The 23,355-nt window shown below is 35.8% G+C and overlaps 1 protein-coding gene across 3 annotated transcripts in view; it reads right to left on the bottom strand.

Moving 5' to 3' along the window:
* CSMD3 (CUB and Sushi multiple domains 3) overlaps nt 1–23,355 on the bottom strand; it is a 1,196,954-nt gene that overhangs the window by 566,765 nt on the left and 606,834 nt on the right. For all 3 annotated transcript variants that reach the window (XM_036830958.1, XM_036830959.1, XM_036830960.1), the window contains one exon: nt 473–585. In XM_036830958.1, the coding sequence (XP_036686853.1) occupies nt 473–585 (113 nt within the window). The remainder of the gene's footprint in view (nt 1–472; nt 586–23,355) is intronic.

The following is a 23,355-nucleotide window of genomic DNA, read 5'->3' as shown; positions in this document are numbered from 1 at the left end:
ATTTGATCTGAGAAATACACTGAGGAATTACAAAATAAAAATAAAAATAGTAACAATTGGTACCCTGGATTCTTTAAGGAATTAAGTCTTTACTTTGTATTTAAGTATTTAATAATTAGTAGATTTTTTGCCAGGCAATTCGCATAAAGTTTATAAAATCACATTGTCTATTCTGGGAAAGGCTAGGAGTCCAGAGTGCCTAAAGCACAGGCATTGTATAGTGGACTGAGGGAGAGATTAGGTATGCAAAATATACACATTTTAAAGGGGGAAAAAAAAAAAACAATTTTATTTAAAGAAAAGTGAAATCAACATTTGTAGTTAATTTAAAGAGGCAAGTATTTTGTTGAAATACATTCTTTCTTATATGCTGGGAAACTTTTATTTTATAGATACAATTAAACTTTAATTTAAAAGTATTCTCTGGTTTTATTAAGATAACATATTTCCCAAGGTAGCAATTTATCATTACCTTTGTAGTTAACCTTGAAGCCAATAGATCCGACACTTTCATCTGTCTGAAGGTGCAGCCACATTTGGCTACTCATGCTTACTATCAAGTCTGGCACAAAGCTTCCAGTCAGCCTAAAAATAGATGGACAGAGAAGGGAGAAATGGATTATTAAAATACCCTCTGTATGCAAATTATGAGACAGATGTGTTTCTCAATACTTTCTTGGCTAGAAGCAAACAACTGTCAGATAAACTTATAAGACTGTGTTGTTATAACAGAACAAACAACATAATTTAGTGATCAAGGTTTATTATAAACAAGTACTATTCTATGTGTTTAACTAGGTTAGATCTTTCATATCCCTGAGGCAAGATACTAAATTTTATTTATTTTTAATTTATTTATTTTTTTAAATTTTATTGGAGTCTAGTTGATTTACAATGTTGTGTTAGTTTCTGCTGTACAGCAAAGTGAAGCAGTTATACATATACACATATCCAGTCTTTTTTAGATTCTTTTCCCATATAGGTCATTAGAGTACTGAGTAGAGTTCCCTGTGCTATACAGCAGGTCCTTGTTAGTAATCTTTGTTATATATAGTAGTGTGTGTATGTCAATCCCAATCTCCCAATTTAACCCTCCCCCGGCCCCACCCCCCCATAACCATAAACTGTTTTCTACATCTGTGACTCTATTTCTGTTTTGTAAATAAGTTCATTTGTACCATTTTTTTTAGATTCCACATCTAAACGATATCATACGATATTTGTCTTTCTCTGTCTGACTTACTTCATTCAGTATGACAATCTCTAGGTCCATCCATGTTGCTGCAAATGACATTATCTCATTCTTTTTTTTTATAGCTGAGTAGTAATCTATTGCATATGTGTACCACATCTTCTTATTCACTCCTGTGTGAATGGACATTTAGGTTGCTTCCATGTCCTGGCTACTGTAAATATTACTGCAACAAACACTGGGGTGTGTGTATCTTTTTGAATTATGGTTTTCTCCAGATATATGCCCAGGAGTGGGATTGCTGGATCATATGGTAGTTCTAGTTTTAGTTTTTTAAGGAACCTCCATATTGTTCTCCATAATGATTGTACTAATTTACATTCCCACCAACGGTGCAAGAGGGTTCCCTTTTCTCTACACTGTCTCCCGCATTTATTGTTTGTTGATTTTTTGATGATGACCATTCTGACCGGTGTAAGGTGGTACCTCATGGTACTTTTGATTTGCATTTCTCTAATAATTAGTGATGTTGAGCATCTCTTCATGTGCCTATTGGTACAGGGACATTTTGCCTGAAGTAGCTTCACGCATTTAGGAGAAGGGACGGCAGGCTTAGGAACTGGAGCCTCTTTCTGCTCTAGAAAGTTCTGCACCTATTTCATATTCCTTGTCATTTCTAGATGTCTGTCTGCTTATCTTTTTATTCTTTGATACTTCCTACGTTTACTTGTTTTTTTTTTTTTCATTTCCACAATTTCCAAAAATGTATTTGCCCTCTTATTTTTTTTTAACATCTTTATTGGAGTATAAGTGCTTTACAATGGTGTGTTAGTTTCTGCTTTATAACAAGGTGAATCAGCTATACATACACATATATCCCCATATCTCCTCCCTCTTGCGTCTCCCTCCCACCCTCCCTATCCCACCCCTCTAAGTGGTCACAAAGCACTGAGCTGATCTCCCTGTGCTATGTGGCTGCTTCCCACTTGCTATGTATTTTACTTTTGGTAGTGTATTTATGTCCATGCCACTCTCTCACTTTGTCCCAGTTTACCTTTCCCTCTCCCTGTGTCCTCAAGTCCATTCTCTACGTCTGCATCTTTATTCCTGTCCTGCCCCTAGGTTCTTCAGAACATTTTTTTTTTAAGATTCTATATATATGTGTTAGCATACTGTATTTGTTTTTCTCTTTCTAACTTCACTCTGTATGACAGCATCTAGGTCCATCCACCTCACTACAAATAATTCAATTTCATTTCTTTTTAATGGCTGAATAATATTCCATTGTATATATGTGCCACATCTTCTTTATCCATTCATCTGTCGATGGACACTTAGGTTGTTTCCATGTCCTGGCTATTGTAAATAGAGATGCAATGAATATTGTGGTATATGACTCTTTTTGAATTATGGTTTTCTCAGGGTATATGCCCAGTAGTGGGATTGCTGGGTCGTATGGTAGCTCTATTTTTAGTTTTTTAAGGAACCTCCATACTGTTCTCCATAGTGGCTGTATCAATTTACATTCCCACCAACAGTGCCAAGATACTAAATTTTAGATCACTGAAAATCTTATACTTCTTTTTGAACTGAAAAGAAAAAAAGAATCTATAAAAATCTTTAACTGGTTTTTTTTAACACCAGGAATGTACTTCATTTTGACATTCAAGTTTCACAGAACTTTGTTCTAAAGAAACATTGTGAAAAATATTTAAGTACTGTGCAAAACAATAAAATGGCAAGGAGTATAATATAAACCTTCGCAATACTGATGTCAGGCTAGTCATGTCATGTATGTTGTACTGGGAATAATTTTATTTTAAAGAATATTCTGCTAATGCATCACTGAATCTATGCATGAATAATCTCATTCAGTAATGCTCAATTTTATAACCCTAACAGGGGAAATTACTTAATGTTTCCTCTGTCATTAATAATGTTTTAGTCACATATTTGAACCGAAGCCAAGGGTCATATAAAGCCAGAAAGCAAATGAGTAAATAAGACCTTGAGGGGAAAAGTCTGTGAAGAATACAAAGAGAAAAAAAAAAAATGGATTCACTGCTGAGTAAAATATCCATAATGACTAGGACTTCTAAATTACATACTAAAAAAATAGGTTTTTAAAAGAAGAAATTCTTAAGTGTTTACCCACTTTATTGCTAAAACCATGAAGATTTCTGAAAAATTGCATGAGGAGAGAAGGTATAAAGTTTCCCTTCCTAATAAAAAGGGCACCCTAAGAGCAGTGTCCTGGATGGAGGCTATACTATAATAGACCAGCAGAGGGCAACATGGAGGACTGTATCCTTGAAGCCACCATGGCAGCAGAATGTCCTGCTCACTGGTCAGCCACCAAAACTACAGAACATGATCAGCAGACTGCATTAGCAATACAGCTATGCCAGCAGTGTCCAGTGTTACAGAATTTATGGGAATCCATCACAAATGAACCTAGTTAAATATTAGATTTAATTATGTGATTGTGCATAATATTAAGGAATAGTGTGAGATATAAAGATACTATAAGATATAGAATTTTAGACTATATTCACTTTCTTCCTGCCAAAGCAAATTTAAAATTATTATAATGTAAAAGATATGAACACATACATTCTCCTTTGTAACATATGTGTATATCTATATGTATTCATATACATACACATACACATTATCATTTGAAAACTTTGTGGCATGTGAACTTTCAATTTTCAAATTGATGAGTTCAAAAGAACTAGTCTTTTGAGCTATGGTAAAGAGACAGGTTTATGGGCAAGAGTGAGGACTCAAGCTCAGAGACATGAAAGAAAGTAAAGTAAATCCATTATGAAATGGGCATGAGAGCTTAAAACTATAGGATGTGCATCAGCTATACCATATCAAATATGCCAACAATCTATCTCATAGTGAATATTAAAAGACACCTTTTTATTGGATTAAATTATTCCTCTTTATTATATCCTCCTATATCCATCTCAGTCCTGAACTCTTTTACCAGCCCAAAACCTCTAGCACATATAAGTTTGTCAGTATTTCATAAAGAACAGCTAACATATATAGACTAATCGTTCCACTGCCAATTTGTTCTCTTGGCCATGATTCTACCTAGTTCCCACCCCATTGGTGGTGTAAGGGTAAATATAAATCTAAAAAAAAAGGGATTAAATTAAACATTTCCCCAATATCAGAAGGTAAAGAAAAATTCCCCTTTCTCTCTAGCATTTCTCTTATGAAACTTGAAATTATAAATAATGTTTGTTACAGATGTATGTAAATCTTTTAAGCTAAATAAGCCTCTTGTCAATTTTTGCACTACATGAATGACTTTCTTGGAGGCCTTAGTGTTACCTCTTTGAAATGTGAACATCAAGGAAAATGTCACCCTGTCTCCCTGTTTCTGTGGGAGTTTAAGCCTAGGCATATAGCTCCATGATGTTAATTTCCTGCTTTTCATAAAGATAGGAGAAGTTCTATTTTCCCTTTTGATAAGGTCAATTAACATGTATGTAAATGGATTGTATCTACCTGATATATAAAGGGTAAGATTTAGTTCTCTTTGCAATCTCTTTAGCAGATTGCCTATGATGTCCATCACAGTCTAGTTTAATGCTTATTCAATATTAAAACTGTTTCATTCTTTCTACATTTTGTGGAGAGGCTTGACTGGGTTGGCAGGAGATTTTATTGTTAATTATACTTCTCCAACAATTTGGTGATGAGGATGGGATGCAAATGGCAGTTCCAAAATTAAGTGGACCAGATGAAGTTCTTACGGCCACATAACAGTAGTTTAAGAGACCCTAAATTATAAAAAGTCTCCCACCTAGTGCACTGCTCTTTTGGAATACTAGCTAGATGAACCACCCTCTGCAAATTTAAGATTTTTCTATTGAGTAAGCATGGGTAAATTGGGCTCTAAAATCCCTTCAGGATCATGATTAGCTTTGATGATGGAAAAATATGGGAAGCCAGGAATGTTGCCTGCAGTTCTTAAACAACTACTAATCTCTGTCACATTTGGAATACTTATGAGAATACAGTCTTTCAAGATTTATGAGGGATTTAGGAGGTCCACATTATAAGCAAATTAATTGCTGGTATTTACTGGATGGACATCATTCTAAGAGTAAAGTTTAAAATGAGTTGGAAAGCCAGAAGGAAAGACTGAGAAAAATGGAAAAGGAAATTTGAGAATTAAAGGTACTTTCTCATTCACAGAGCCCTCTTCTTCCTTTCTTTGCTGTTTCTGCTCCCTCTGCTCCCCCTACATCTCTTTATTCTTCTTGCTTCAAACAAACTCCTGGGAAGAGGGAAATGATGATCTTTCAGATCATCACTTCCCTTTGTCAGTAAATTTCCCTACAAAGAAGGCTGATGGCATGACTTTTTTAGCTGGTACTGAATTACCTGCCCTGTTTGAGAACACAGGCTTGTAATCCTCATATCCTAGCTCTGAGTCTACTCTATGTCCTAGCATAGAGTCTACCTCCAGGAGTCTCTTATCATCCATACACTATGGATCTAGGAAAGCAGAAATTATGAGTCTCTTATCATCCATTCACTACGGATCTAGGAAAGCAGAAACTATAAGGAGATATATTTAGGGAAGAGTTGAGAACTTGAATAAAAGATTCTGTCCCTATATGAAAGTGGCAGGATGTAGAGTAGTTTCACTAGTCACTTGGAAAAAAAAAGAAAAAGAAAAAAAAGTATTAGGTTGATAAATATACCAGCATAAGAAAGAAGCCAAATAGTCATATAATTCTACTTTTTTTTTTTTTTTGTCACAATATGTGGAAAACCAGCTCTTCTTATCTGATCATCAGTGAAGCTAATGCCATTGAGAAGCTACCCAGCCTATTCATGTGAAAGCTTCTCTTCCTCTTTTCCAGAAGTTTGCAGAAGTACTACACAGTGTGTTTTTACTTTACAGACCCATGCTTGGGGATGTGCGCAAGCTACTGTGGGGAATTCTGCAACCAGCAGACTTTGCTCCTTTGACGGAGCAAGCACATTGGGGACCAGAAGATGACCCACCCTGTCAAGGAGTAGCAGCTATCCACCACCCTCCACAACTGTGGAAGAACCAAGGGCTTGGGTGACCCATCAAAAGAGACTGCTCGCAGTCTTTCCTCTAAAGATGAGCTGGGAGAAATTGCAGTGTTGTATCCACAAAACAGATGAGTCCCCATTATTTTCCATCTAAAATTTCTATCTGTTGAAATTTTCTCAAAATTTACTGGCCTGGATCCAAGGGCAGATTAAAAATTGTCCCCTGGTCCTATCCTTTGCCTTTGCTCTCTTGCTGGTTATCCAAACTCAAATTAGGAGAAAGGTAAACGGTTGGCAAGGACAGATTACTACTCAAATCTTAGCAGCAACTACTCAGTTGGGGAACAATCTAGAAAAAATATGAAGAAGAAAAGAAGTTATAAACTGCTACGTTAACTGTTCAGTTAATACTGTTTACTAAAGAAAATAAACTTTACTCTGGCCAATCTGTGAAGGCAGCAAAGAAGAGAAAACCATATGTTATTATTCCAAGAAACTGGGACAGTGGAAAAGAAATTGAAGAAAAGAGACTCCAGAAGATGCAGAAATTGCAGAAACAAGGGAATGAAGAAAGCCCAGAAAGCTAGAGAATAATTGTCAAATGGTTTACAATTGACAGATTGAGGGAATCTCAGCAGTAGGAACTGATGAAATTTATGTCTGAATAAATTTCCCTCAGGCTAACATACCCTTGATTTTTCTGGATACAGAAAAATCTGTAGATACAGGTGCTACTTATTCTGAAAATGTCCCAGAAATCCCTCACTTTCCATCTGGTGATAGACCAGGTTGCTGGTATTTTAAATCAGCTTTATATGTGTTCTTTTCTTCTGTGGTTCCCACATTAATAGATCTCCTGACTGAGGAACATGTTTTCTTACTTTCTCCTGATTCTCCTGTAAACCTATTGGGGAGAGATCTCCTGTGCAAATTAAAACTACCATATTGTATACTCCATATGGAGTGTCTGTTTAATGTCCTTGGAAAAAACTGTCTTATTTGGTTATGGTGTGCCTTCTGAAAGAAAAGGAATGTAGCAGCAAGTGGCAGTGTCACACTGTGCTGGAAAAGTACCCTGAGCAGAAATAAAGCAATGCATCACTTTGGGCCTTGGGATAATAATACCAGTTTAAACAGCATAGGCCATTACCATGTGTCAAACAGTAGCCTTTGTTGAGAGCTCAACTAGAAGAAATAAACCCAGTTATAAAAAGAATTAGAAAAACAAAGGATAATTATAAAAGGACATTCACCCTGTAATATTAATACTGCCAAACTTCCAGCAAAGAAGGAAGGTAAATTTGATAAATATGGCTGACCTTAATATAACATCTTAAAGAAGTAAATAAATCCATTGTTCTATTAATACCTACAGTTCCTAATACTATATTATAACTTTGGTACCACCCTCTACAAAGTTTTTCTCCAATTTATCTGTGCTCTGCTTTTTTTTCCCATTCCTCTAATCTAAACAGGTCTATATTCTTGTTTGTTTTTACTTATGAAGGAAGTCCAGTGTTTATGGCAAAGGATTCCTCAAGAGTTTCAATACTCTCCTACTATTTCTTTAGCCATTTGCAGAAAACGTATGGAAAACTTCCACCAGAGGGATCTATAAGCATTCAATATATAGATGGTTGGCTGGTAGCATCAAAAACTAAAGAGTAATGCAAAACTGATACTTTGGCTTTGTTACAATTTCCCCCTTCACAAGGACATAAGACCTCATTGGGTAAACTGCAATATTGCCAAACTGAGGGATATTTAGGGCATATATTAGTGGTGAGGGCCCACAAGTGTTACAACACAGGGTCAGCCCATTTTGCAGATAAAATGCCATATTACAAAAAACAACTTAGATCATTTTGGGGACTGATAGGATATTGTGAATAGTGGATTCTAGCTTCTGCAGGGAAGGAAAACCTTTAATGGAGCAACTGTGTGAAAATTGTTCAGAACCTCTGATTTACTCTGTAGAATCTAAAGAGGCTTTTGAATTAAACTTGGCTATTGTCTCAGCTTTGGGGATCTGTAATTTTGAAAAGCCCTTCTTCTTGTTTTGTCATTAAAGTAAAAGTGATACTTCTGGAATTTAACTCAAAAGTTGGGATGAGACCATACATTAATAGTATGTTTCTCAGTTCTTCTGGAGGCCGTGGCACTGTGGATACTGGGCTGTAGTGACAGCAGCAGACACATCTTTAAAAAGGCTTGGGGCTTCCCTGGTGGCACAGTAGTTGAGAATCTGCCTGCTAATGCAGGGGACACGGGTTCGAGCCCTGGTCTGGGAAGATCCCACATGCCGTGGAGCAACTAGGTCCGTGAGCCACAGCTACTGAGCCTGCGCGTCTGGAGCCTGTGCTCCGCAACAAGAGAGGCCGCGATAGTGAGAGGCCCACGCACCGCGATGAAGAGTGGCCCCCGCTTGCCGCAACTATAGAAAGCCCTCGCGCAGAAACGAAGACCCAACACAGCCAAAAATAATAAATAAATAAATAAAATTAAAAAGGCTTAAGCCCTCACCTCTGGTCACTTGACTTATGTGCATGCCTTACTGTTGTGACAGATATAAGTACATAAGATCCAGAATTGGTAGGCATGGCATCAGACTAGTTATGAATAAGCACTATTATTCAATCCTAACACTGTATTTGGGAGATGCAATCTCCTAAATCCCATTCATTTTTTACCAGATCCTGATCAAATAGATGATCATGATTGTACAATGGTAAAAGAAGACAACACTAGGCCCTGGCATGTTTTAACTGATATTATTGTTCATAATCTCTTTTAATAATGTTACCTAATGGGTCATGTACTCAGGATAAAAGTGACCAACTTAAGGCTTCGTATGCTATGGTGACTTGTTATGAAATTTTGGAAGCTTATATTTTGCCTAGAGGTTAGTTGGCACAAGCAGCCTAGTCAATAACAGTAACAGGAATTCCAATTCTTGATATATGTGCATATGTGCACATACATACATACACAGACACACGTAGTTTTTAATATATATATATATATAATATATATATATATATATATATATATATATATATATATGATGTGTTTGTGTCTGTCATGCAAAGGAGCTAATCTGGAAAATTAGAGGATTCTCTACTTTGAGGGGAAGTAAAATATCTCATGAAAAATTGATAGTTGATTTTTTAGAGGCTGTACAGCTGCCGCTCAGATCAGTAATCCATTATAGAGCTCACGCAGGGCAGAATAAAAACTTCTAAAAGCAATGATTTTGCTGACAGCTGTAAAAGCCACTGTTAAAATGTGGCAGACTTCAAAGTTAGAAGCCTCGCATTTAACACAACAAGCAATTTTTATTAACTTCCAAATATATGCTTCAAAAAAGGAAATGTACAAATGGATTCAAAAGGGGGTTAAAAGAAATTTGACTGAACTATGGGAATTATCCAACAAAATCATTTCTATAGAACAGTCCTTATTTGCTTGGTTAGTAATGTTGTGTTACCAACATAATTAAGTAAAAGAGGGATTTTTAAAGGCACTAGATTCTTAGCATATTTACATAAAAGGTGAAGTTACTCAAAACATATTTAAGAGATGAGCAATCTGTCAGCAGAATTATTTACAGGTCACTCCCAAGGTATGGTATAGGCAGTTTTCCCAATCAAATTTACCAGCAACTTACTGGCATTTGGATTTCATAGAATTAATGCCTGAGGAAAGTAAGAAATTTTGTCTAGTTATGGTGTATATGATGTTTGGATGGTCTGAAGTCTTTCCTTCTTCAGATGCCAATACTCAGGCAGTGGTAAAATCTCTCTTAATAAATGTATTTCCTACATTTTGGATACTAGAGCATAAAGAACCAGAGAGAGGATGTCATCTTATTCCCACTGCCATCCAGTAATTATGCAAATGTTTACAGACTCCCAGAAGATGAATCAAACCCATCTGCTAAGATTCAGAAATATACTAGATTAAAATGGCTAGAACTTTACTTCTAGCCTTGTTGAAAATTAGAGCAACCCTTGCAGGCAAGCATCATATTTTTCCCTTTGAACTTATATTTGGTAGACCTATGAATTTGGGCCAGAGATCATGTCCTGTGTCCGATTTAAGTGAATCCTCCCATAATCATGTTCAGTACTTCAAAGGGCCTCTTTCTTCCCTAGAAGCCCTGAGACATAAAGTTATAAGGACCTTGAAGGACCCACTGGAAGAAGTATGCCACCTCTATTGACTAGAATATTCTGCTTACGTCAAAGTGTTCTAGAGAAAAGATAGGCTGTTCTTGTGCTGGAGGAACCCTTTCAAGGGCTGCTAATCACCCATATGGCTATCGAAGTGAAAGGAAAATGCAGGTGGATCCATGTTTGTCAAGTGTAGCCAGAATCTCAGATGGAATGGACAGTGGTTCCCCCAAAGAACTGGAAACTTAAATTTTCTAGAACAACTGATAATGGCACTGAACTTAACTGAAAGAAGGTATTCTAGCAAGCTACAATTCTCATGAATTACCCTGCTGTCCTATTCACGGTAGTATTATTTCAAATATTTTAAGAATCACATTTCATTAAAAAACAAACATGTTATTTGTTACACTATTTTTCTTTCTGTACCCCCATTAATATTTCCCACAGTCACTACTTCTAAACAGCTCTAAATAGTACTCCCAATGACCAAGACAGCCTTAACATTACCCTCGGCTTAACTAAATTTTAGAGAGGTATCATCCTGACTATAGGCTCCGGCCCTCACTTTTCTTAAGAGAATTTACTTTAGAAAACTTGCAATTGTAAATCCTTTCTCTGCCCTTTGAGGTGTAAATCTTCTACAAAGAGGACTGTTCTCTCTCAAGGACTTGGAAGCCATTGTCCTGAAATAAAATCATCAGAGGAGATAGCATTCCTGTTTTCCTGACTCTGTGGGAGTGAGGAGCCCAACTTTGTTAAGTAACTACTAGCAAACACAGATGGCATATTAATATTGACTAATCTCCCACCTAAAGTGTTCCAGTACTTTTCTACTAGCTCACCCCAGCATTTAAACACCATCCCACCTTGTCCAGAAGAGTTGAGTTCAATTTGTCTTCCCTATAACAGTAGTCTTGACTCTCATTTCAATAGTCTTTGCCCCTATTGCAATAGTACTGACTTCTGTTGTAATAGTCTTGAATAAAGTCCTCCCTGACTGTTTAACTGGCCTGACATAATTTCTCTCTTATACCAGTATAGACATGATCTGGTCTTACAAATCCAACAATCCAATTATTGGCAGAGTAAAACTGAGGCCATCTTACCAAATTTCTTATATCAAAGTAAAAGTAACTGATATACATCCAGATACTCAGTATCTAAATTTGACACACACACACACCCACACTCACACACACACACACAAACAGTTGTGTTTACTAGTTTGATTGCAAGGAAGATGCAGCAGGAAAACTATCACATAAGAGGCACAGAAAATTGGCATTCACAGTTTAAGACTGCAGTAGACAGGTGTAAAGTCCCTTGATTAACTTTGAGATACAAGTTCCTTCCAGTCCAGGTATAGATAAATAAACAAAAGTGGATATTTATTCAAACACATGGAGGCTAAATGATATGCTACTAAACAACCAATGGATCATTAAAGAAATCAAAGAGGAAATCGAAAAATACCTAGAGACAAATGAAAACGAAAACATGACAATCCAAAACCTATGGGACCCAGCAAAAGCAGTTCTAACAGGGAAGTTTATAGTGATGCAAGCTTACTTCAGGACATAAGAAAAATCTCAAATAAACAACCCAACCTTACACCTAAAGTAACTAGAGAAAGACAAATAAACAAAACCCAAAGTTAGTAGAAAGGAAGAAATTATAAAGATCAGAGCAGAAATAAATGAATTAGAGACTAAGAAAGCAATAGAAAAGATCAATGAAACTAAAATCACTAAAAGATGGTTCTTTGAAAAGATAAACAAAATTGAAAAACCTTTAGCCAGACTCACCAAGAAAAAATAGAGGGCCCAAATCAATAAAATCAGAAATGAAAAAGGAGAAGTTACAAATGACACCACAGAAATACAAAGGATCATAAGAGACTACCACAAGCAACTATATGCCAATAAAATGGACAACCTAGAAGAAATGGATAAATTCTGAGAAAGGTACAATCTCCCAAGACTGAACCAGGAAGAAGTACAAAATATGAACACACCAATTACCAGTACTGAAATTGAATCAGTAATTTTAAAACTCCCAACAAATAAAAGGCGAGGGCCAGACGGCTTCACAGGCAAATTCTACCAAACACTTAGAGAAGAGTTAACACCTATCCTCCTGAAAATTTGTATAGAAACACAAAAGACCCCAAATAGCCAAAGCAATATTGAGAAAGATGAACAGAGCTGAAAGAATCAGGCTCCCTGACTTCAGACTGTACTACAAAGCTACAGTCATCAAAACAGTATGGTACTTGCACAAAAACAGACACATCGATCAGTGGAACAGGATAGAAAGCCTGAAAATAAACCCATGCACTTACGGTCAATTAATCTACAACAAAGGAGGCAAGAATATACAATGGAGAAATGACAGTCTCTTCAACAAGTGGTGCTGGGAAAACTGAACAGCTACATGTAAAAGAATGAAATTAGAAGATTCTCTAACATCATATATAAAAATAAACTCAAAGTGGTTTAAAGACCTTAATGTAAGACTAGATACTATAAAACTTCTAGAGGAAAACATAGGCAGAACACTGTTTGACACAAATCGCAGCAATTTTTTTTGTATCCATCTCCTAGACTAATGGAAATAAAAACAAAAATTAAAAAATGGGATCAAATTAAACTTAAAGCTTTTGCACAGCAAAGGAAACCATAAACAAGACAAAAAGACAACCCTCAGACTGGGAGAAAATATTTGCAAATGGAGCAACCATAAAAGGATTAATCTCCAAAATATACAAACAGCTCATACCGCTCAATATCAAAAGACAAACAAACAACCCAATCAAAAAATGGGCATAAGACCTTAATAGACATTTCTCCAAAAAAGACATACAGATGGCTAACAGGCACATGAAAAGATGCTCAACACTGTTAATTATTAGAGAAATGGAAACCAAAACTGCAATGAGGTATCACCTCACATTGGTCAGAATGGCCATCATCAAAAAGTCTACAAATAATAAATGCTGGAGAGGGTGTGGAGAAAAAGGAACCCTCCTACACTGTTGGTGGGAATGTAAATTGGTGCAGCCACTGTGGAGAAAAACATGGAGTTTCCTTAAAAAACTAAAAATAGAGCTACCATATGATCCAGCAATCCCACTCCTGGACATATATCTGGAGAAAACTATAGAAAAAATACATGCACCCCAACAACGTTCATAGCAGCACTGTCTACACAGCCAAGACATGGAAGCAACCTAAGTGTCCACTGACAGATGAAAAGATAAAGAAGATACGGAATCTGAAAATGAGATTAAGAAAACACTCCCGTTTACCATTGCAACAAAAAGAATAAAACATCTAGGAATAAATCTACCTAAGGAGACAAAAGACCTGTATGCAGAAAATTATAAGACACTGATGAAAGAAATTAAAGATGATACAAATAGATGGAGAGATATACCATGTTCTTGGATTGGAAGAATCAACATTGTGAAAATGACTCTACTACCCAAAGCAATCTACAGATTCAATGCAATCCTTATCAAACTACCACTGGCATTTTTCACAGAACTAGAACAAAAAATTTCACAATTTGTATGGAAACACAAAAGACCCCGAATAGCCAAAGCAATCTTGAGAACGAAAAATGGAGCTGGAGGAATCAGGCTCCCTGACTTCAGACTATATTACAAAGCTACAGTAATCAAGACAGTTTGGTACTGGCACAAAAACAGAAATATAGATCAATGGAACAGGATAGAAAGCCCAGAGATAAACCCATGCACATATGGTCATCTTATCGTTGATAAAGGAGGCAAGCATATACAGTGGAGAAAAGACAGCCTCTTCAATAAGTGGTGCTGGGAAAATTGGACAGGTACATGTAAAAGTATGAAATTAGAACACTCCCTGACACCATACACAAAAATAAACTCAAAATGGATTAAAGACCTAAGTGTAAGGCCAGACACTATCAAACTTTTAGAGGAAAACATAGGCAGAACACTCTATGACATAAATCACAGCTAGATCCTTTTTGACCCAGCTCCTAGAGAAATGGAAATAAAAACACAAATAAACAAATGGGACCTAATGAAACTTAAAAGCTTTTGCACAGCAAAGGAAACCATAAACAAGACCAAAAGACAACCCTCAGAATGGGAGAAAATATTTGCAAAGGAAGCAACTGACAAAGGATTAATCTCCAAGATTTACAAGCAGCTCATGCAGCTCAATAACAAAAAAAAAAAAACAACCCAATCCAAAAATGGGCAGAAGACCTAAATAGACATTTCTCCAAGGAAGATATACAGATTGCCAACAGACACATGAAAGAATGCTCAACATCATTAATCATTAGAGAAATGCAAATCAAAACTACAATGAGATATCATCTCACACCGCTCAGAATGGCCACCATCAAAAAAATCTAGAAACAATAAATGCTGGAGAGGGTGTGGAGAAAAGGGAACACTCTTGCACTGTTGGTGGGAATGTAAATTGATACAGCCACTATGGAGAACAGTATGGAGGTTCCTTAAAAAACTAAAAATAGAACTACCATATGACCCAGCAATCCCATTACTGGGCATATACCCTGAGAAAACCATAATTCAGAAAGAGTCATGTACCAAAATATTCATTGCAGCTCTATTTACAATAGCCAGGACATGGAAGCAATCTAAGTGTCCATCTTCGGATGAATGGATAAAGAAGATGTGGCACATATATACAATGGAATATTACTCAGCCATAAAAAGAAATGAAATGGAGGTATTTGTAGTGAGGTGGATGGAGTTAGAGTCTGTCATACAGAGTGAAGTAAGTCAGAAAGAGAAAAACAAATACAGTATGCTAACACATATATATGGAATCTAAGGGAAAATAAAGGTCATGAAGAACCTAGTGGCAAGACGGGAATAAAGACACAGACCTACTAGAGAATGGACTTGAGGATATGGGGAGGGGGAGGGGTAAGATGTGATAGGGTGAGAGAGTGGCATAGACATATATACACTACCAAATGTAAAATAGATAGCTAGTGGGAAGCAACCACATAGCACAGGGAGATCAACTCGGTGCTTTGTGACCACCTAGAGGGGTGGGATAGGGAGGGTGGGAGAGAGGGAGATGCAAGAGGTAAGAGATATGGGAACATATGTATATGTATGACTGATTCACTTTGTTATAAAGCAGAAACTAACACACCATTGTAAAGCAATTATACTCCAATAAAAATGTTTAAAAAAAAAAAAGAAAAGAAAAAAGAACCTGCTGTATAAAAATAATAATAATAATAAAATTCCAAAAAAGAAAAAAAAAAAAAGATACTGTATATATATATAATGGAATATTACTGAGCCATAAAAAGGAATGAAATAATGTCACTTGCGGTGACATGGATGGACCTAGAGATTATCATACTAAGTGAAGTAAGTCAGACAAAGACAAATTTCTTATGATATCACATATATGTGGAATAAAAAAAATGATACAAATGAATTTATTTACAAGAGAGAAATAGAAAAAAACTATGGTTACCAAAGGGGAAAGGGGGTGGGGAGGGATAAATTAGGAGTTTGAATTAAAATATACACACTACTGTATATGAAATAGGTAACCAACAAGGACCTACTATCTAGCACAGGGAACTATATACTCAACATCTTATAATAACCTATAACGGAAAAGAATATAAAAAAGAATATATATACATATATATGTTTAAAAAGTGGATGTTTATTAATCATGTAGATTTAATTGATTGTTATAATAATATAATTATTGATTTGGACTCAGGCAAAAAATGGCCCACAGGCTGGGTTTGTCCTCAAGACTTACAACACTTAGAGTCATGTATACTAAACACTGTAAGTTCAGTATGTGCCCTTCAGTAGGTGCCTTATAATAATACTAGATAATGGTTCTGAGTATTTTTGTGTTTCCTGTCTAGAAAAAATTATTTTGAAAGATGAATAATTACTGAAGGGCCCAGATCATCTCGTAAATATAATGTTACTTATGTGATTGATGAGAACTAGGAGAAATTTGTTGGGCCTGTGAGGAAAACACTTAGTTAAAAATTTAGATTCAGGCTCCAGAATGAAGCTACTCCACAGGACTGAATTAGGTAATATTTCATATGAAACGACAAAATAATACTCAAATTGTTAATCATTTGAACGTATAAGCAATATAGACATCACAACAGTTTGTAAAATTAATGTATGATGAAAGAAAAATTTTGACCATTGCTAATCAAAAATCTGCTTTAACCATTCACCACTGGTATAATAAACGTAAAGGCTAATATTAGCCTCCAAGGCTAAGATTGCACTGAATTTTTAAATTCATCTTATTGTAACCCTGACAATTACTTTGCTTTGTATTTTACTGTGGACTTGCTGTATACTTAGATGATTGCAAATTGCCAAGATAAAGCAGAAACAGCAATAGAGATAATTAGAAAATTGTAGTTTTATTATAAAATAGTCACAAAAAGAAAAATTATAAGTGCAAACACAAATCTAAAAAAAATTCAAAATTTCCCTAATAAAAAAAGGGAAAAATAACTCTCCTCCCCTCCCACCTCTCTTTAGCATTTCTTTTAGAAAACTTGCAATTACAAATGATTGCTTTCTCTGTTTCTTTCAGATGTATGTAAATGTTTTAAAAGCTAAATAAACCTCTTACCAGTTTTGCACCCCAAGAATGTCTCTCTTGGAGGCCATGGGAGTCATCTCTTTGAAATGTGAACATCAAGATGGATGGTGCCCTGTCACCCTGTTTCTGTGAGAGTTAAAGCCTAGGTGCTTGGCTTCAGGATGTAACTTCCTTCTTGTCATAAAGAAGACAAGGATAGTGCATTCAGGCTATTAAAAAAAAAAAAAAAAAAAAGATAGGAGAGACCGGGTGGTTTATAAACAACATAATGCACTATCCTTTTTCTTTTGATAAGGATAATTAACATGTGAAATGATTATATCTACTTGTCTATATAAATGGGTTAGATGTTTTTTTCTCTTTCTGCAGTCTCTTTAGCAGATTGCCTATCATGTGCATCATGGTCTGATTTAATCCATATTCAAGAGTAAAACTAATTCATTCTTTTCTTTATTTTCTGGAAAGGATTCACTGGGTTGGTAGGTGACTTTATATCAATATTTGTATTTTCTCAACAATGGGTATGTCACTTAAAACTCTGCTCTTTGCATCCAGCCTCAACGGCTAATTAATCTCGATATCCTTTCAAAGACCTTGGTTTAGACTCAAACTGCTTAAGACAACTTTGTATTCAACCCCCATCCCTGACAATAAGGGGTGCTTCTGGGCCACAGAGGAGGGAGTCTTATACCATTCTCAAAAAACTCTGAAGAGTCTTCAAATAGTTTTAACATGTTTTTAATACATCTTTTTGAAACAATTATCTGTAAACTTAAATTAAAAACTTCTTTAATATGTGTTTATTTACAAGCTGAGTAACTTCAGCATTCATAGTGCATTCTAATCTTCTTAGTTAGTCCCTTCATGCTAGAATAAAAGATTAAAAGCCCTAAATAAATGCACACAGAAATAGTCCTCAAGCTCTCAAGTACAATATAAAATAAAAGACAAGATCTATTAAATTTCAATTATGCTCAATGCTTGATTTTTCTTATAATCACTCTAGGCATTACGGGTGTATCCATTAGAAATAAGAACTATAGCCCTACATTCGAATATATTTCCTGTATTGTACAAGTATGTAACTTTTGCCTTTTATAGAAATGCATTTAATATTCTTTCTTCTAATACAGTGCTAACAAGGATGGTGTATACCTTCATTTTTGGATACATGAAATTAACTAAGGATGAAGATGATGGCTGCAAAGGTTAGATTAAAAAAACCCCTGAAATATCACCATTAGGGTGGCATCAAAAAGTGTTACCACCAAGAGGGCAGACAGCAAAAGCAAGAAGAACTACAATCCTGCAGCCTGCAGAAGGAAAACCACATTCACAGAAAGATAGACAAGATGAAAAGGCAGAGGGCTATGTAACAGAGGCAGAAACAAGATAAAACCCCAGAAAAACAACTAAATGAAATGGGAGATAGGCAATCTTCCAGAAAGAGAAATCAGAATAATGATAGTGAAGATGATCCAGGACCTCGGAAAAAGAATGGAGGCAAAGATCAAGAAGATGCAAGAAATGTTTAACAAAGACCTAGAAGAATTAAAGAACAAACAAAGAGAGATGAACAATACAATAAATGAAATGAAAAATACACTAGAAGGAATCAATAGCAGAATAACTGAGGCAGAAGAACAGATAAGTGACCTAGAAGACAGAATAGTGGAATTCACTGATGCAGAGCACAATAAAGAAAAACGAATGAAAAGAAATGAAGACAGACTAAGAGACGTCTGGGACAACATTAAATGCAAAAACATTTGCATTATAGGGGTTCCAGAAGGAGAAGAGAGAGAGAAAGGACCCAAGAAAATACCTGAAGAGATTAGAGTCGGAAACTTCCTTAACATGGGAAAGGAAATAGCCACCCAAGTCCAGGAAGCGCAGAGAGTCCCATACAGGATAAACCCAAGGAGAAACACGCTGAGACACATATTAATCAAATTAGCAAAAATTAAAGACAAAGAAAAATTATTGAAAGCAGCAAGGGAAAAATGAAAAATAACATACAAGGGAACTCCCATAAGGTTAACAGCTGATTTCGCAGCAGAAACTCTACAAGCCAGACGGGAGTGGCATGATATACTTAAAGTGATGAAAGGGAAGAACCTACAACCAAGATTACTCTACGAGGCAAGGATCTCATTCAGATTCGATGGAGAAATCAAAAGCTTTACAGACAAGCAAAAGCTAAGAGAATTGAGCACCACCAAACCAGCTCTACAACAAATGCTAAAGGAACTTCTCTAAGTGGGAAACACAAAAGAAGAAAAGGACCTACAAAAACAAACCTAAAACAATTAAGAAAATGGTAATAGGAATATACATATCAATAATTACCTCAAACGTGAATGGATTAAATGCTTCAACCAAAAGACACAGCCTTGCTGAATGGATACAAAAACACGACCCATATATATGCTGTCTACAAGAGACCCACTTTAGACCTAGGGACACATTCAGACTGAAAGTGAGGGGATGGAAAAAGATATTCCATGCAAATGGAAATCAAAAGAAAGCTGGAGTAGCAATACTCATATCAGATAAAATAGACCTTAAAACAAAGAATGTTATAAGAGACAAGGAAGGACACTACATGATGATCAAGGGATCAATCCAAGAAGAAGATATAACAATTATAAATATACATGCACCCAACATAGGAGCACCTCAATACATAAGGCAACTGCTAACAGCTCTAAAAGAGGAAATCGACAGTAACACAGAAATAGTGGGGGACTTTAACACCTCACTTACACCAATGGACAGATCATCCAAACAGAAAATTAATAAGGAAACACAAGGTTTAAATGACACAATAGACCAGATAGATTTAATTGATATTTATAGGACATTCCATCCAAAAACAGCAGATTATACTTTCTTCTCAAGTGTGCACAGAACATTCTCCAGGATAGATAATATCTTGGGTCATAAGTCAAGCCTCAGTAAATTTAAGACAATTGAAATCATATAAGCATCTTTTCTGACCACAACGCTATGAGATTAGAAATCAATTACAGGGGAAAAAACGTAAAAAAACACAAACACATGGAGGCTAAACAATACATTACTAAATAACCAAGAGATCACTGAAGAAATCAAAGAGGAAATCAAAAAATACCTAGAGACAAATGGCAATGAAGACACGACAATCCAAAACCTATGGGATGAAGCAAAAGCAGTTCTAAGAGGGAAGTTTACAGCTATATAAGCCTACCTCAAAAACAAGAAAAACCTCAAATAAAAAATCTAACGTTACACCTAAAGGAACTAGAGAAAAAAGAACAAACAAAACCCAAAGTTAGCAGAAGGAAAGAAATCATCAAGATCAGAGCAGAAATAAATGAAATGGAAACAAAGAAAACAATACCAATAAAACTAAAAGCTGGTTCTTTGAGAAGATAAACAAAATTGATAAACCATTAGCCACACTGATCAAGAAAAAGAGGGAGAGGACTCAAATCAATAAAATTAGAAATGAAAAAGGAGGAATTACAACAGACACCACAGAAATACAAAGCATCCTAAGAGATTACTACAAGCAACTGTATGCCAATAAAATGCACAACGTGGAAGAAACGGACAAATTCTTAGAAAGGTATAGCCTTCCAAGACTGAACCAGGAAGAAATAGAAAATATGAACAGACCAATCACAAGTAATGAAATTAAACCTGTGATTAAAAATCTTCCAACGCACAAAAGTCCAGGACCAGAGAGCTTCACAGGTGAATTCTATCAAACATTTAGAGAAGAGCTAACACCCATGCTTCTCAAACTCTTCCAAAAAACTTCAGAGGAAGGAAAACTCCCAAACTCATTCTATGAGGCCACCATCACCCTGATACCAAAACCAGAAAAAGATACGACAAAAAAAGAAAATTACAGACCAACGTCACTGATGAATATAAATGCAAAAATCCTCAACGAAATACTAGCAAACAGAATCCAACAACACATTTAAAGGATCATACACCATGATCAAGTGGAATTTATACCAGGGATGCAAGGATTCTTCAATATACACAATTCAATCAATGTGATACACCATATTAACAAATTGAAGAATAAAAACCATATGATCATCTCAATAGATGCAGAAAAAGTTTTTGACAAAATTCAACACCGATTTATGATAAAAACTCTCCAGAAAGTAGGCATAGAGGGAACCTACATCAACATAATAAAGGCCATATACGACAAACCCACAGCAAACATCATTCTCAATGGTGAAAAACTGAAAGCATTTCCTCTAAGATCAGGAACGAGACAAGGATGTCCACTCTCACTACTATTATTCAACATAGTTTTGGCAGTCCTAGCCACGGCAATCAGAGAAGAAAAAGAAATAAAATGAATACAAATTAGAAAAGAAGAAGTAAAACTGTCTCTGTTTGCAGATGACATGATACTATACGTAGAGAATCCTAAAGATGCCACCAAAAAACTACTAGAGCTAATCAATGAATTTGGTAATGTTGCAGGATACAAATTAATGCACAGAATTCTCTTGCATTCCTATACACTAATGATGAAAAATCTGAAAGAGAAATTAAGGAAACACTCCCATTTACCATTGCAACAAAAAGAATAAAATACCTAGGAATAGGTATTTTACCTAGGGAGACAAAAGACCTGTATGTAGAAAACTGTAAGACACTGATGAAATAAATTAAAGATGATACCAACAGATGGAGAGATATACCATGTTCTTGGATTGGAAGAATCAATATTGTGAAAATGACTATACTCCCCAAAGCAATCTACAGATTCAATGCAGTCCCTAACAAATTACCAATGGCATTTTTTACAGAACTAGAACAAAAAATCTTAAAATTTATATGGACACATAGAATACTCCGAATAGCCAAAGCAGTCTTGAGGGAAAAAAGTGGAGCTGGAGGAATCAGACTCCCTGACTTCAGACTATACTACAAAGCTACAGTAATCAAGACAATATGGTACTCGCACAAAAACAGAAATATAGATCAATGGAACAGGATAGAAAGCCAAGAGATAAACTCATGCACCTATGGTGAACTAATCTATGACAAAGGAGGAAAGGATATACAATGGAGTAAAGACAGTCTCTTCAATAAGTGGTGCTGGGAAAACTGGACAGCTACATGTAAAAGAATGAGATTAGAACACTCCTTAACACCATACACAAAAATAAACTCAAAATGGATTAGAGACCTAAATGTAAGACCAGGCACTGTAAAACTCTTAGAGGGAAACATAAGAAGAACAATCTTTGACATAAATCACAGCAAGATCTTTTTTGATCCATCTCCTAGAGTAATGGAAATAAAAACAAAAATAAACAAATGGGACCTAATGAAACTTAAAAAGCTTTTGCACAGCAAAGGAAACCATAAACAAGATGAAAAGACAACCCTCAGAATGGGAGAAAATATTTGCAAATGAATCAACGGACAAAGGATTAATCTCCAAAATATATAAACAGCTCATGCAGCTCAATATTAAAAAACCAAACAACCCGATCCAAAAATGGGCAGAAGACCTAAGTAGACATTTCTCCAAGGAAGACATACAGATGGCCACGAGGCACATGAAAAGCTGCTCAATGTCACTAATTGTTAGAGAAATGCAAATCAAAATTACAATGAGGTATCACCTCACACCAGTTAGAATGGGTATCATCAGAAAATCTACAAACAACAAATACTGGAGAGGGTGTGGAGAAAAGTGAACACTCTTGCACTGTTGGTGGGAATGTAAATTGATACAGCCACTATGGAGAACAGTATGGAGGTTCCTTAAAAAACTATAAATAGAATTACCATATGACCCAGCAATCCCACTACTGGGCATATACCCTGAGAAAACCATAATTCAAAAAGACACATGTACCCCAATGTTCATTGCAGCACTATTTACAATAGCCAGGTCATGGAAGCAACCTAAATGCCCATCAACAGACGAATGGATAAAGAAGAAGTGGTACATATATACAATGGAATATTACTCAGCCATAAAAAGGAATGAAATTGGGTCATTTGTAGAGACGTGAATGAATCTAGAGAGTGTCATATAGAGTGAAGTAAGTCAGAAAGAGAAAAACAAATATCATATATTAACACATATATGTGGAACCTAGAAAATGGTACAGATGAACCGGTTTGCAGAGCAGAAATTGAGACACAGAAGTAGAGAACAAACGTATGCACACCAAGGGGGGAAAGCAGCGGGGGTGGGGGGTGGTGGTGTGATGAATTGGGAGATTGGGATTGACATGTATACACTGATGTGTATAAAATGGATGAC

Source organism: Balaenoptera musculus, chromosome 17, assembly GCF_009873245.2.
Source record: "Balaenoptera musculus isolate JJ_BM4_2016_0621 chromosome 17, mBalMus1.pri.v3, whole genome shotgun sequence".
NCBI classification, from domain to species: domain Eukaryota; kingdom Metazoa; phylum Chordata; class Mammalia; order Artiodactyla; family Balaenopteridae; genus Balaenoptera; species Balaenoptera musculus.
Note: the sequence above shows the minus strand (reverse complement) of the source record. Positions and strands in the feature narration are given on the sequence as shown.